General features: G+C 41.6%; 2 protein-coding genes across 4 annotated transcripts; one reads left to right on the top strand and one right to left on the bottom strand.

Moving 5' to 3' along the window:
- Positions 1 to 824: 824 nt before the first annotated feature.
- Positions 825 to 4,748, top strand: LOC110524415 (retinal Mueller cells isomerohydrolase). Its single transcript, XM_021604014.2, has 14 exons — positions 825 to 964; positions 1,339 to 1,421; positions 1,530 to 1,680; positions 2,044 to 2,151; positions 2,251 to 2,392; positions 2,480 to 2,627; positions 2,717 to 2,798; positions 2,973 to 3,105; positions 3,225 to 3,364; positions 3,453 to 3,582; positions 3,709 to 3,823; positions 3,969 to 4,063; positions 4,189 to 4,300; positions 4,518 to 4,748. Exons 1-14 carry the CDS (start codon positions 954 to 956, stop codon positions 4,664 to 4,666), a joined length of 1,599 nt encoding a protein of 532 aa, XP_021459689.1. The 5' UTR covers positions 825 to 953; the 3' UTR covers positions 4,667 to 4,748.
- Positions 4,749 to 6,555: 1,807 nt separating this feature from the next.
- Positions 6,556 to 14,065, bottom strand: si:ch211-198n5.11 (methylcrotonoyl-coenzyme A carboxylase 2). Of its 3 annotated transcripts, none has more exons than XM_021604017.2 (13): positions 13,907 to 14,065; positions 13,120 to 13,437; positions 12,823 to 13,019; positions 12,450 to 12,628; positions 12,291 to 12,371; positions 12,026 to 12,204; positions 11,723 to 11,906; positions 11,520 to 11,611; positions 10,541 to 10,697; positions 10,034 to 10,156; positions 9,327 to 9,451; positions 7,714 to 7,795; positions 6,556 to 7,354 (listed from the first exon to the last, which is right to left on the bottom strand). In XM_021604017.2, exons 1-13 carry the CDS (start codon positions 13,924 to 13,926, stop codon positions 7,268 to 7,270), a joined length of 1,824 nt encoding a protein of 607 aa, XP_021459692.2. In that variant the 5' UTR covers positions 13,927 to 14,065; the 3' UTR covers positions 6,556 to 7,267. The 3 variants fall into 3 exon arrangements, with proteins under 3 accessions (XP_021459692.2, XP_021459690.2, XP_021459693.1); XM_021604015.2 differs by having other exon boundaries at positions 11,714 to 11,906; XM_021604018.2 differs by having other exon boundaries at positions 11,714 to 11,906; positions 12,804 to 13,019.
- Between the last annotated feature and the right edge of the window lie 335 nt (positions 14,066 to 14,400).

The following is a 14,400-nucleotide window of genomic DNA, read 5'->3' on the forward strand; positions in this document are numbered from 1 at the left end:
TTTACTGCCATTTATGAAGTATTAAACCTAAAAGGGAGACTTTTGGACTTATTTAGATGCATTTTCTCAATACCTCTTTATAGCTGGATACCTAACCTCAAAGGAAGAGCCATCAATGACATATCAGTTTACCCTTTGACTTGTATCGTTATTTCCCCGCAAAACATCTGTTTACTATGCAACGTTCTTGAAAATAAAGTGTTCAACTGTAAAACAAAATCCTCTTTACGAACTGTGCAAATGTACTTGCCTTTATTAGTGTTCTAGGGTGGTGTTTATTTAATCAGATTTGTTTACCTCCATGTCCTTGTACTGTCTGTCTGGCACCAGAAGGGAGAGACAGTGTTAACTCTGACACAGAATTCCATGTATCTTTGCACTACACATGGTGAATGTGGCAGAGCTCTGCTGTTAGAATTCTAAGCTCATTGCAACTGAAGATGATAACTTGCATGTCCCTCTGATTCTGACCTTTATCCCTCTAGATCGGGATAAAGAAAAGACCCCCAGTTAATCATACGTGCACAACAAACACCCTCTGTGTGGGTGCCTACACAGATTATTGTAAAACATTTGAGTTAAATTCATCTGAAATCCATCCAATTTAGTTCTAAATACTGTGGGAGCTAGAAAGATATTGCATAATGAAGTACATTACTTTCCTGTTTTTTCTCTTGATTTAGGTATGTTGGTGGGCTCAGGTTAGCAAATGTGGTTCTGGTCTTAATTACGCTGAGAAATTCCTGAAGGAGGAGTATTAGGGCGGTGGGTTAAAAGTACATGGAAAAGTGAATGGTCTGGGTACAAAGGGATTCTTGTTTCAGAGACCTCTGATTGGTTTGGGGGGAGGTTCTCAAACTCCCGGCGCTCTGCCTGGGAATCTAACAGTGTCTATAAAGGCTGCTGATCACTCCACAGTTCAGACTGATTTCCTACACACTGTCAATAGGAAAATGGTTAGTCGGTGAGTAACTCCTTTCATACATTTTCCTTAGCTTCAACTTTTCCCCCATGCAAGAATATAAGTTGGTGCGTAAACTACCTCTTTGCATATTTTTCATAACTGACAGGAGTATGTAAGTTGTGTAACTGTTCTTGTGCAAAGCTTTTAGATCAAAGCATTTTTCACGCATGACTTTTTTGCTGCATGCTAGTGTAAAGCAGTTGAACATGTGTGTTCTGGTCTCGGATTGTATTTTTTTGTTGTTTTGAACTAAAACTTAATTTAGGCAATAATGTAATAGTGTTTTTTAGGTCTGAAAATATTATTTGGATCAGCAGCCTAGGATTTCATGTGAATAGATGTTTCTATTTGGAGTAATTTTGTTTGGTTTTCAGAATTGAGCATCCGGCTGGTGGCTACAAGAAAATCTTTGAGACATGTGAAGAGTTGAATGAGCCTATTCCTGCTGTGGTTGTAGGTATGTGAGGAACAGATCTGAGACTCCACTACCCTTTGGTTTACAAGCGAAGGTTTGGGGTTTTATGAGCACAACAGGGTAACATGGATCATTTCATGCTCTGTTCAGGTGTGATCCCAGAATGGCTGAGCGGCAGTCTGTTGCGTCTTGGACCTGGCCTGTTTGAGGTGGGGGCGGAACCTTTCTACCACCTCTTTGATGGCCAGGCCCTCATGCACAAGTTTGACCTAAAGAACGGCCATGTGACATACTATCGGAAGTAAGCCCCTCTGTGTTGATGTTGACTTCAGTGATGTGTAACACTTTACAACCGTGAGGTAGTAAAATATATATTTTATGAGGGCATGCAATTTTACACTACACACTGGTGGTAGTTGTGTAGTTTTGTGAAATGTTCCCCTCGGCCCATAAATTTGACTGGAATGTTTTGAGAAACCTCAGTGAGGACTGTTTCTCATTAAAACAGTGAATACTAAAACACAGTGACCTACTGCTGCTCTCAAAAGCTTTGGAAAGAGCTGAAACAGAAGTGGGCCTATCGATTCCCAATCTGTATGTTCCAAGCTACATGTTTAAATTATATTGGTTGTAATTATTGTTTTTAACTACTGTTTCTCTAAAGATTTGTCAAAACAGATGCCTATGTGCGAGCCATGACAGAGAAAAGAGTGGTCATCACGGAGTTTGGAACAGCAGCCTACCCAGATCCTTGCAAAAATATATTCTCAAGGTGATTTGCTATCATTTTATGATAATCAAGTTAAACACTCATGTGTCATGACTTAGTTATTAGACGCAACATTCAAATGGTCCATTCTTGTCTTTGTAGGTTTTTCACCTACTTCAAAGGGATTGAGGTGACAGATAATTGCTTAGTGAACGTGTACCCTGTTGGTGAGGATTTCTATGCCTGCACAGAAACCAACTACATCACCAAAGTCGACCCAGACACACTGGAGACTCTGAAAAGGGTATGTGCTGCTCCCTCTGGCTGACATCAGATTGAGTGAACATAAGAACTCTAGTCACAAAGAAAGTCTCTCAAACTCTTTCTCCAGGTGGACCTGTGTGACTACCTCTCGGTCAATGGAGTGACAGCTCATCCACACATTGAAAGTGATGGAACGGTGTACAACATTGGGAACTGTTTTGGGAAGAATATGTCACTGGCCTACAACATTGTCAAAATTCCTCCCACACCGAAAGGTTTGTTCTGTATACAGCATTGATACTATATTCTGGAAGTGAGATGTCCCTAAATCAAATGGCTATCTGGTTGTGATTCTTGTTTTCAGACAAGTCCGATCCCATTGCAAAGTCCAAGGTTCTTGTGCAGCTCCCCAGCAGTGAGAGATTCAAGCCCTCCTATGTTCACAGGTTAGTGACATTGCTGATTGTCAGGATACAGTTTAAGGAATAGGAATAGAACAGACAAATAATTTACTTGATTGTTAACTTTTGGATAACTAGGCCCCTGGAGTTCACATTCTTCCTTGTAACATTATTGCACATTTAAATGTATTAAAATACTTTTCCTGCATCCTCCATCAGCTTTGGAATGACAGAAAACTACTTTGTCTTCGTTGAGACTCCAGTGAAGATAAACCTTCTAAAATTCTTGACCGCTTGGAGCATCTGGGGCACAAATTACATGGATTGCTTTGAGTCAAACGAAACCATGGGCGTAAGTAAAGGAACACCTAAACCACTTATCAAACTGTATTCAAGGGCTGTTAGCATTTCAATGTTTATTGATACTAAAATAATCTTCAACACTAGCTAACAGTATCCATTTTCATCTAGACATGGTTCCATCTGGCTACAAAGGACCCAGCTGAATACATAGAGCATAAATTCAGGACTTCTGCCTTCAATCTCTTCCATCATATCAACAGCTATGAGGACGATGGCTTCATCGTTGTTGACCTGTGTACTTGGAAAGGGTGAATACTGACCAGTTGTTGTAGTGACTTGAGAAGAACATATGTACAAGACACTTATCCAGCGCCTCTTTCTCTTGTTCAATTTTAGTCATGAGTTTGTCTACAACTACCTATATCTGGCCAACCTGCGGGAGAACTGGGAGGAAGTGAAGAAAGCTGCTATGAGGGCACCTCAGCCAGAGGTCCGGCGATACGTTCTACCCATGGACGTCCACAAGGTAAGTGTCGTGGCCTTAATCTTGTCATTTCTGGAGTAAGGAGTTATTACTGCTTTGATGTTATCCTCTCAGGATAGAGGAGGACTAAATCAGTTAAGTTTTTCCTGTTTGTACTTGAACTTGCAGGAGGAACAGGGGAAGAATCTGATATCCCTTCCGTACACCACAGCCACTGCAGTGATGCGCAGCGATGGAACCATCTGGCTGGAGCCTGAGGTTCTGTTTTCTGGACCACGACAAGGTAACACACGCAGCTTGTTTCATTAAACCTTGAGAGCTCCCCTATTCTTATACCATCTAATGCCACTAAATATCTGTCATATCATCAGTCAAAAGATTTTCCTCATTCGATTAAATCAGTCATTTGAATTCCTTTATCATTGTAGCTTTCGAGTTCCCTCAGATCAACTACAGTAAATTCTCTGGGAAGAACTACAGCTATGCCTATGGACTGGGCCTGAACCACTTCATCCCTGACAGGGTGAGTATAGCATGCAGACAGGAACGCTGGTGATGCATTAGCCAAGTCTGATGATTAGGTTTATGATTAGACTAATCTGCTAATGGTCATTCTGGGAGTACGTTTTTGATTGTGTCATGCTCTAGATCTGCAAACTGAACGTGAAGACTAAGGATACGTGGGTGTGGCAGGAGCCAGACTCTTACCCCTCAGAGCCCATCTTTGTGCAGACCCCAGATTCTGTGGAGGAAGATGACGGTAAACAGAGGGATTCTATAATATGATAGACAGGAGGCACAATCTGTGGTCTTCAACATTTAACTGATCAGGTAGCATGACTTACCTAAGCAGGATCCACCTTAGTGTGATGTAAAAGGCCGACATACCAATACTATACAACTTGAGGTGCGATACGAGTTGAGGTGGGAGGACTCTCTTTTTGTAGATGTGACACTGTTCTTTTCCCTCTTCCTAGGGGTGTTGTTGAGCATCGTGGTGAACCCTGGAGCAGACCAGAGGCCAGGGTATCTCCTCATCCTCAATGCCAGAGACCTGACAGAGATCGCACGGGCTGAGGTGGAGGTCATCATCCCTGTCACCTTCCATGGAATGTACAAGCCTTAGGACTACATTCTCAAACACATCTACAATACCACTCCACAGGAGAAAGGGACAATAATAATACTATAACCTTTGTTGGGAATGTTTTAAAAATATATCTATCTATAACTGATGTAACCTGTTCGTGGCTTAGTTTCAAAATCAATGTTGTGATATACACTGTACAAAAGTATGTGGACAGCCCTTCAAATTTGTGGATTCGGCTATTTCAGCCACATCCGTTGCTGAAAGGTATATAAAATCGCACACAGCCATGCAATCTCCAAAGACAAACATTGGCAGAATGGCCTTACTGAAGAGCTGAGTGACTTTCAATGGGGCATCCTACCATCATAGGATGCCACCTTTCCAACAAGTCAGTCAAATATCTGCCCTGTTATGAGCTGCCCCGGTGAACTGCTGTTATTGTGAAGTGGAAATGTCTAGGGGCAACAACGGCTCAGCCGTGAAGTGGTAGGTTACACAAGCTCACAGAATGGGACCGCTGAAACACGTAAAAAACACCTGTTGCAACATTCACTACCGAGTTCCAAACAGCCTCTGGAAGCAACGTCAGCACAAGAACTGCATTCTCTGGAGTGATGAATCACGCCTCCCCATCTGGCAGTCCGATGGACAAATCTGGGTTTGGAGGATGCCAGGAGAACTCTATACCTGCCCCAATGCATAGTTTGGAGGAGGAATAATGGTCGGTGGCTATTTCATGGTTTGGGCTAGTTCCCCTTAGTTACAGTGAAGGGAAATCTTAACGTTACAGCATAAAATTACATTCTAGATGATTCCGTGCTTACAAGTTTGGGGAAGGCCCTTTCCTGTTTCAGCATGACAACACCCCTGTGCACAAAGCGAGGTCCATACAGAAATGGTTTGTCAAGATCGGTGTGGAAGAACTTGCCTGGCCTGCACAGAGCCCTGACCTCAACCCTATTGAAGACCTTTGGGATGAATTGGAACGTTGACTGCAAACCAGGCCTAATTGCCCAACATCAGTGCCAGACCATACTAATGCTCTTGTGGCTTAATTGAAGCAAGTCCCCAACATCTAGTGGAATACCTTCCCAGAAGACTGGAGGCTGATATAGCAGCATGGTGGTGACCAACTCCATATGTTCCACAAGCAGGTCTCCACATACTTTTGGTCAAGTGTTGTATCTGTCATAAACTCAGACCTAAAGGCCTAGTGCTCATTAGCTTTAATGGAACCATGTACAATGGCTTCAAAGTATTCACACCCCTTGACTTTTCCCACATTTTGTTACAGCTTGAATTTAAAATAGATTAAATTGAATTGTTACATCAATGTTAACCCCAAATGTGTCACAAGTTGCATGTACTCATCCTGTGTGCAATAGTGTAACATTAAGGTTTCTCAGTCGAGCACTTGAATTTCAAACACAGATTAATCAAAAGACCAGGGAGGTTTTCCAAGGGCACCTATTGGTAGATGGGTAAAACAAAAGCAGACATTGAATATCCTTTTGAGCATGGTAAAGTTATTAATTACACTTTGGATGGTGTATCAATACAACCAGTCATACAAAGATACAAGTGTCCTTCCTAACTCAGTTGCCGTAGAGGAAGGAAACTGCTCAGGATTTCAGCATGAGGCCAATGGCAACTTTAAAACCGAGTTTAAAGGCTGTGATAGAACTGATGGAGAAACATTAACCTAAGTGAGTGAAAAGGAAGCCTGGGCAGAATCAAATGAATCCAAAACATGGATCCTGTTTGCAACAAAGTAAAACTGCAAAAGATGTGGCAAATAAATTAACTTAATCCTGAATAGTGTTGTGTTTGGGGCAAATCCAACACCAGTAACACTCCATATTTTCAAGCATGGTGCTGGCTGCATCTTGTTATGGGTATGCTTATCGGCAAGGACTAGGGAGTTAAATTTTTTAGAGAAACCTAGTTGTCTGCTTTCCAAGAGACATGGAGACAAATTCACCTTTCAGCAGGACAATAACCTAAAACACAAGGCCAAATAAACACTGGAGTTGCTAACCAAGATGACATTGAATGTTCCTGAGTGACCTAATTACAGTTTCGCCTTAAATCTTTGGCAAGACTAGATAATGGCTGTCTAGCAATGATTAACGACCAACTTGACAGAACTTGAATATTTAAAATGTGCAAATATTGTATAATCTAGGAGAGCAAAACTCTTGATGTATACAGAAAGACTCAGCTGTAATCGTTGCCCAAAGTTATTCAAACATGTATTGACTCGGGAGTGCATACTTATGTAAATGAGATTTCTGTATTTTATTTTTAAATACATTTACAAAAACATGTTTTCCCTTTGAGTATTGTGTGTAGATGGGTATTTAATACATTTTGAATTCAGGCTGTAACAAAATGTGTAAATAAGTCAAGGGGTATGAAGGCACTATGTAAGAATTAACACACGACAATTGTTTTTCCTTCTATGTTTCAAGTTATTTACACATTCTTTTATTCAATGCCATTACAAATAAACATATGTTATTACAAATCTCCAATGTTTGTTTCTGTGATCAGCACTTCATTGTTAAGGTAATTAGGGCCTTAAGGCATTTAGTCAGATTTAATACCTTTTTCTAAAAGACAATTGTAAAAAAAGTTTTACATTCGGAGTAATGGAGTCCTTATTTTCTCTTTGGAGAGTTGATATTCCTGTTGTTTGATGATTTTCAGACAATCACTCAAAACCTAATGAGAAAGAAAATGTAATGGTCATGTGTAAACTGATAACGACTTGCAACACTTTCTGTATTTAAAAAAATGAATAACCTACCAAGTAGCATTCAATAACACTACTTTCAAAAGGCGAAGAGATTCTCAAGAATAACAACTTGATGACCACAGCCAACTAAACTATGCCATTACGTAAGTGTTTTTTCCCCACATGTGCATGGTAAACCGCAAAATCTGCTTCCAGTCAGTGAGGACAAGCCAGGACTGTGTGACCTTAAGTGGCAGTTGTGATTCTACAGAGATTTAAAATCAATCCTGGTCCTGTGTGCCTTAGTTGCTTTGTATAAAATCTGCTAAATGCTTATGTTATTTACCTTCCTCGTGTCCTGGGGAAGAATCACTCCATCGTCCCAAAGTCTGCCAGACGAGAAGAATGCAGAGCTCTCTTTCTCCAACCTAGAAGGATAAACACTCCTGTTAACATCCACAACCAATCATATTCCTGTATGAAAGACTGTACTGTGCAGTGCAGGCTCCTCAGTGAATTTCAGAAATGTTTTAAAGTGATCGCTTTTAGATAAAACTATACTAAATAAATTCATGTCACCAATAGTTAATTGAAACACTGTTTTGAAATTAAGTTCTGCAGTAGCCTCTGTCACATCCGGCCGTGATTGGGAGCCCCGTAGGGCAGCTCACAATTGGTCGTCATTGTAAATAAGAATTTGTTCTTAACTGACTTGCCTAGTTAAAGGTTCAATAAAAAAAATTCAACTCTGTAGGGTAGCACCATGGTGTAGTCGGAGGACAGCTAGTTTCCATCATCCTCTGGGTACATTAACTTCAATACAAAACCTAGGAGGCTTGTGGTTCTCAACTCCTTCCATAGACTTACACAGTAATTATGACAACTTCCATAGGATGTCTTCCAACCTGTCAGAGTTCTAGTACACCCAATCAAAGGATGAATCTAGTATTTAAAGCATGGCAGTGCATAAAATGTGAGTAGATGACTCAAAAGGGAGAGAAAGACAATAGTTTAACAGTTCTGAACATATTAATTTAATCAAAAATATTTTTTTCCCACTTTCATTTAGCTAGCAAATGCAGCTAGCTAGTTCAGCCTGCTCAAACAGAGGGATGCTATGTTAGATAGCTGGCTATCCAACACTGGAAATGTTCCAAGGTAAGCGTTTTTATTTTTTCCATTTATTGCCACCGGGGCCTGCCGATGCAACTGCTAAAATGTACTGCATGAATGTAGCGAGTTTACTAATGCGTTAGTTTTAGTAGCTATGTTGAATATAACATATGGTCTGTGTGTAGCGGTTATGATATGATGGTTTGGCTTGGAAAGTATTTTTTAGCCTGGTCACAGACAGCTGATGTGTTGTGCACTTAAGTCCACAAGCGAAGGGAAAAGGTGAGAGGAGAGTGCATAGATGCAATAAGGAATACTACAACAATCAAAGTGATCATGCTGAATCTATGTGGCTGCAATGAAATAGAACTGTGTTTGCGTGCGAGCAGGGGTGCATTAATTCTGACGATTATTTTTTCAACAATCTTAAATGAAAGCAAACAATGAAACGGGGATAAACATACCTGCATCTGTCTATTAGAAACTCCTGTTTGCAACTGTTGGACTAATGCTTATACCCTAGATCAGCTAGATGCAAGCAATAGTGTGCAAGACGGTACTGAATGTGTCAATGTCTGTCAAATTTCTCTCAACCTGTGCACCTACATTGTAAACTTTCATTCATAGGCTAGGTAGTAGCAACCTCATGATGGGTATAGGGAAAATTCAAGTATCACGTATTAGCCTAAACGACGTTACATTGAACTGGGTGAATGGAATATGAATAACTGTCATCCAATATACTGTAATAGATAAGGCCATGCTCATTTAAAAAAATAAAAAAAAATGTGCGTCTTCCCTCATCTTAAACAGCACCGACTGCCACTGGTCCTATGGGTGACTTACCTCTTATTGATCTTCTCAACATCCTCCTCCTCTTGTGCCAGAGCTGCAGAGTGACCAGGGGCCACCAGGGACACTCTGGCATTGGGCCAAAGGAATAGGAAGTTTGGGTCAAATGACCTGCCACACTAGATAAAGAAAAACATAGAAAAGAGACCCGTTTAGTTAGTATTTTCAAAATACACTCAGTGGACAGTTTATTAGGTACAGTTTATTAGGTAGTACTGGGTCGGACACCCCTTTGTCTCCAGAATAGCCTGAATAGTTTGGGAATTGAAATGTTGCTCAAGTGGTATGAAGGGACCTAACATTCCTCACACCATTACACCACCGCCACCAGTCTGTGCCGTTGACATCAGGCAGGATGGTGCCATAGACTCATGCCACTCACGACAAATCCTGACTGCCATCAGTATGAAGTAACAGGAACCAGGATTCATCGTGAAAAGATTTTGAGATACAGGAACCGACACGCCTGGCACCAGCGATCATACCACACTCAAAGTCGCTTAGGTCACTCGTTTTGTCCATTTTAATGTTCAATCGAACTGTAACTGATTGACTCAATGCCCGTCTGCTTTATAGAACAAGCCACGCGACTCAGTCTATAGGAGCAAAACCTAAAACTGGCTACTGAGTGTATAAGGGAATTGATGTGTAAGCACTGGGCAAATTCATACAGCAGCTACTGCTGGCACTATTGCACAAACCATAGCATAACTTTCAGCGCCATGGCATCCCCCAATGACGATGGTGATTTTTGGAACAGAGGCACATGCCACAGCTGACATCATGGAACCCTGAGCCTTCAGTCTGTTGGCGTTGGTCTCTGCCTAGAGTAGAGAGAGGATACATACACACACATAGTTAACAGATTGGTCCATGAGTAACACCAGCAGAAACTTGTTAACACACCGACATGAAATTCCACAACCATGTTCAAGAACAGAGCATAACATCCCGATGACATGGCTGTATTGATTTTAGGACCTGATTTTAATCATAGTCCTATTTAACATGGCTGACTGAGTTCCACAGCAGTGTCCGTCTACAAAATAATATTGAGAGGTCTCTCCGTGCTCCTCCTCGCCAGGCTTTGTTTTACATTCGGAGTAATGGAGTCCATTTTTTTCTCTTTGGAGAGTTGGTATTCCAGTTGTTTGAAAAATGTGGTTTTATTCTGTGGTGAGTGCTCAGGGTTGGCTGCAGTGCCATACCTGGGTTTGGGAGAGGGTCAGCTCTGGCATTGGGACGGTGTTCTGTAGGAATATCAGGGGGATGTCTCGCTGGTCACACAGCTGGACAAAGTGGCTGCCTTTTAATGATGCGTTGTGTGTCAGCGCCCCATTGCTCGCCACAATGCCAACCTGATGCCTGAAGAAAAAATATACTGCAAGTTAGGCATTAAACTTGAATAAAATGTATTGCCTTCATACAGCAGTTGTGAAAATTGTATTTTAGTACTTTTAGTGGAGTTTAAGAACACACAAAGTGAAATAAACTTTTCATCAAGATTTATATGGATTTTCATTAGTAATTTCTTGATGAATTGTTTGAGCATCATACCCTGTTTAAAATCAAAATACCCTCTGGGATCTAGAATGCAGGTTGACGTTTATTGCCATGGCTATATTGTAAATGTTTTGGTTAGGCATTAGGAGTGTGGTTAGGGTTAGGTTTAAAATCCGATTTTATGACTGTCAGCTTGTGACCACTCTGCAGCGCTGCCTCCAGAACAAGATTAATGACGAACAACGCTAACCTGCATCTAAAACATTCCGCTGCCATGGCAACGAGTTGCTCTCAGAGAAGTTCTTTGTAAAAGCAGATGAAAGCTGGCTGAAGTGACTTGTTTTCCCTTGTGTTCTCATTCAAAAAGGGAAAGATTTGACTGGTTGGAACACAGAAGCACACTAATCTAATTTGCAAATTAACAGGGTTAACCGTTAATCTCCTGATGCTCTTTTACTAAACAGTCTGCTTCAAAAATGTGTCAGTTAATAAATGTTATCGGAAAATAGAGGTTTTAAGAGGTTCCAATATACAGCAACTTTCTGAAGCAAATAAAATACATTAAAATGTATGCATAATGAAGGGAGATGTAAAAGTCTGACCTCTAAGATAAAATCTACTAAACTATTGAAGGAGGTCGGGTAAATACTTCAAGACTAAAGACTGTCAATCAACAACTCTTACCTGCTAATTCTGGCAAAACCAGTCACAAGGGTTGTTCCATATCGAGCCTTGAATTCCTGGAACTTACTGCCATCAGTCAGCCGACTCAGGATCTGACCAGAAAAAAAGAACAGAAAAAAAAGTAACAGAATAATTGTAATTCTAAAACATCCCCATGAGATGTGACTGTTGGTTTAAGTGTGTGTTGAGCTGACCAGCTTGACCTCCAGGCTGTGTTCATAGTCCCGTGGGGCCAGACCCATCAACTCCTCCACACTATGTAGAGGCTCCTCCACCCCTGCCTCGTCCTCCTCGGGCAGCTCAAAGTTGAGGGTAGAGATTATGTTACGTGTGGTTTCATAGGCCTCCTTCTCCACAGAGGCAAAGTGGTCCACACAGCCGCTCACTCTGAAACAGCACGGGGAGGGGGAGGTGAAGTTTGAGCCTATTAGTGCAGATATAGTAGTATAGTGAATCGCACAGAGAACTTGAGAGTTTGTCGGCTTTCCACTCACTCACTCACTCACTCTGCATGGAGTGTGGCCCCACCCAGATTCTCTGGGGAGACTTCTTCCCCTGTGGCAGCTTTCACCAAGGGCGGTCCGCCCAGGAATATCGTCCCGATCCGGTGCACCATCACAGTCTCTTCTGCCATAGTGGGGATGTATGCACCGCCAGCTGTACATGAACCACAAACCACGGATACCTAGAGGGAGTAAGATACAACATTCATGGGTAGAAAATATTGTGTTTGGATTGTCTTCAATGGGATGTTTAGCATTTCTGTCTCACCTGAGGGATCTTCATGGCAGACATGATGGCTTCATTGTAGAAAGTACGTCCTCCTTGGTTTTTATCAGGGAAAATCTCAGACTGTGGATGGAGTAAACTTAGCAATTACGTATTGAGTCATTCATCAGTGGTATTAATCTCAATGAGTTGAGTTCATACCTGAAGAGGAAGGAATGCACCTCCACTATCCACCAAGTAGACACAAGGAAGTCGGTTCTGGATAGCTACATCCTGGGCTCTGAGCTGCTTCTTGACGGTTATGGGATAGGCTGTACCACCACTCACAGTAGCATCATTGGCAATAAACACACACCACAACCCGTTGATTTTACCTATACCTGCAACAGTGAAGAAGTGCACAAGGAAGCAATAAGGCTGAGTATAACTCATTCTTACTTATACATATTGTTTTACAATGCACTGGAACAAGACATTTCCCTTGCTGCCAAATTTCAGGTTGGATATTTCAAGTTTCTGAGTGATAAGCATGCATTAAGAACATCCGTCACTGACAGAGCAGAGAACCCTCTACCAGTGAGACAGCCTGCTGAGGGGATGTCTCCATAGGGTAGGCCCATTCCAGCGAAGGGAGACAGCTCAAAGTAGTATCCGTCATCAAACAGCATGCGAAGACGGTCCGTAACCAACATCTTCTTGTTTCTCTGGGTGTGCCTCTTTACTGCATTCTCCCCACCCCCCTTCTTCACCTTCTCCATGTATTCAATATACCTGGAAGTGCCACCATGGTCAGAAGGCTAATACTATACAGCAGAAATGGAAAACTAGTTGATACACTGAGATTGCTGAGGTGTATGGAGTTTCGACCTACCTTTCTTGGCATGCCTGGCTGTTTCGTAGGTTAGCCTCAAATACGTCATTGTGAATTGGCTGAAGGGCTTCATCTAAAACTGGAAAGGCACTTGGCAATCGTCTTCTGTGCACACTGGTGCTCATCAAGTAGGCTGCCACTGGCAGCTGCTTAGCTTGGCCTGAGAGAATGTGTGCCAAAGGTTGCCATAGGTTACCTGCTGATGTCCTTAAGTGTAAACAGCGTTCTGGACGCCTGTGTGTGAACGGGTCAACGTTCCATAGAGGTGACTGAGAGGAGACATAACCAGGACATAGTCTGCTTTTGGTCCTCAAACCCCTGAAAAGCAATGAATGGATGACAATGTAGAGAATGTTTTAATGTGGAAATCTAGCTAATTGACAACACGCCCCGTTATTTCTAATTTGTTGACAGTGTAGCTAATTTGTAAACATCATAGAAGACCAGTGGAGGCTGCTCATAACAGCAGGAACGGAGCAAATGGGATGGCATCAAACACATGGGAACCATGTATTTGATACCATTCCACCAATTCTTCTCCAGCCATTCCTCCCCAATTAAATGTGCCACCAACGTCCTGTGTAGCAAACTATTTTGCACCATTCAGTGTTACAAAGTAACACACAGCTAGCTACAATATGCACGTCAGCTTGCTAAGTATGCCAAAGGTCATCACAGTATTTTGGCTGTTGTGAACTAGCTAGCAGCAGTCGTTACCTAGCTTTGTAACAATCTCAGCAATATGACATAGCTAGCTACTTTGGACTACATGCACTATAGTACTTACCTTGAAAGGCAACTGTACATGACTGTTTAGCTGCGTAAAATATTAGACGTATCTCAAGTTTATTTCCATTACAAATGGACTTCGCTTCTAGGTGTTACACGAATTAACGTCTGGGCGGAAACAAAAGTGATCCTTCAACGCGCCCATCTTGCTAGACCATACCCTATACATACCACTAGATGGCGGTATTTAAGAATCAATAAAAAATATCAAGCATGTTAGTCAACCACAGAACTCAGGTTACGGCGTCATTCATTAAAAATGTGACATTAAAGCCCCTTGATATTCCCCACTAATGTTTGTGTCCTACATCATTTTTCATTCAACAGTAAGAGTTAAATAAACGATGAATTACTTAATGTGGCTAACTTTTTAGGCAAATGATTCCAACCAAATAATCCATAAGTGATTGTTGTGACAACTGATCAAATGGTCGATAGGAGCTAATATGATAGGAGCTAATACATAGGAGCTAATAGGAGCTAATACAAAAT

Source organism: Oncorhynchus mykiss, chromosome 5, assembly GCF_013265735.2.
Source record: "Oncorhynchus mykiss isolate Arlee chromosome 5, USDA_OmykA_1.1, whole genome shotgun sequence".
Taxonomy (NCBI): domain Eukaryota; kingdom Metazoa; phylum Chordata; class Actinopteri; order Salmoniformes; family Salmonidae; genus Oncorhynchus; species Oncorhynchus mykiss.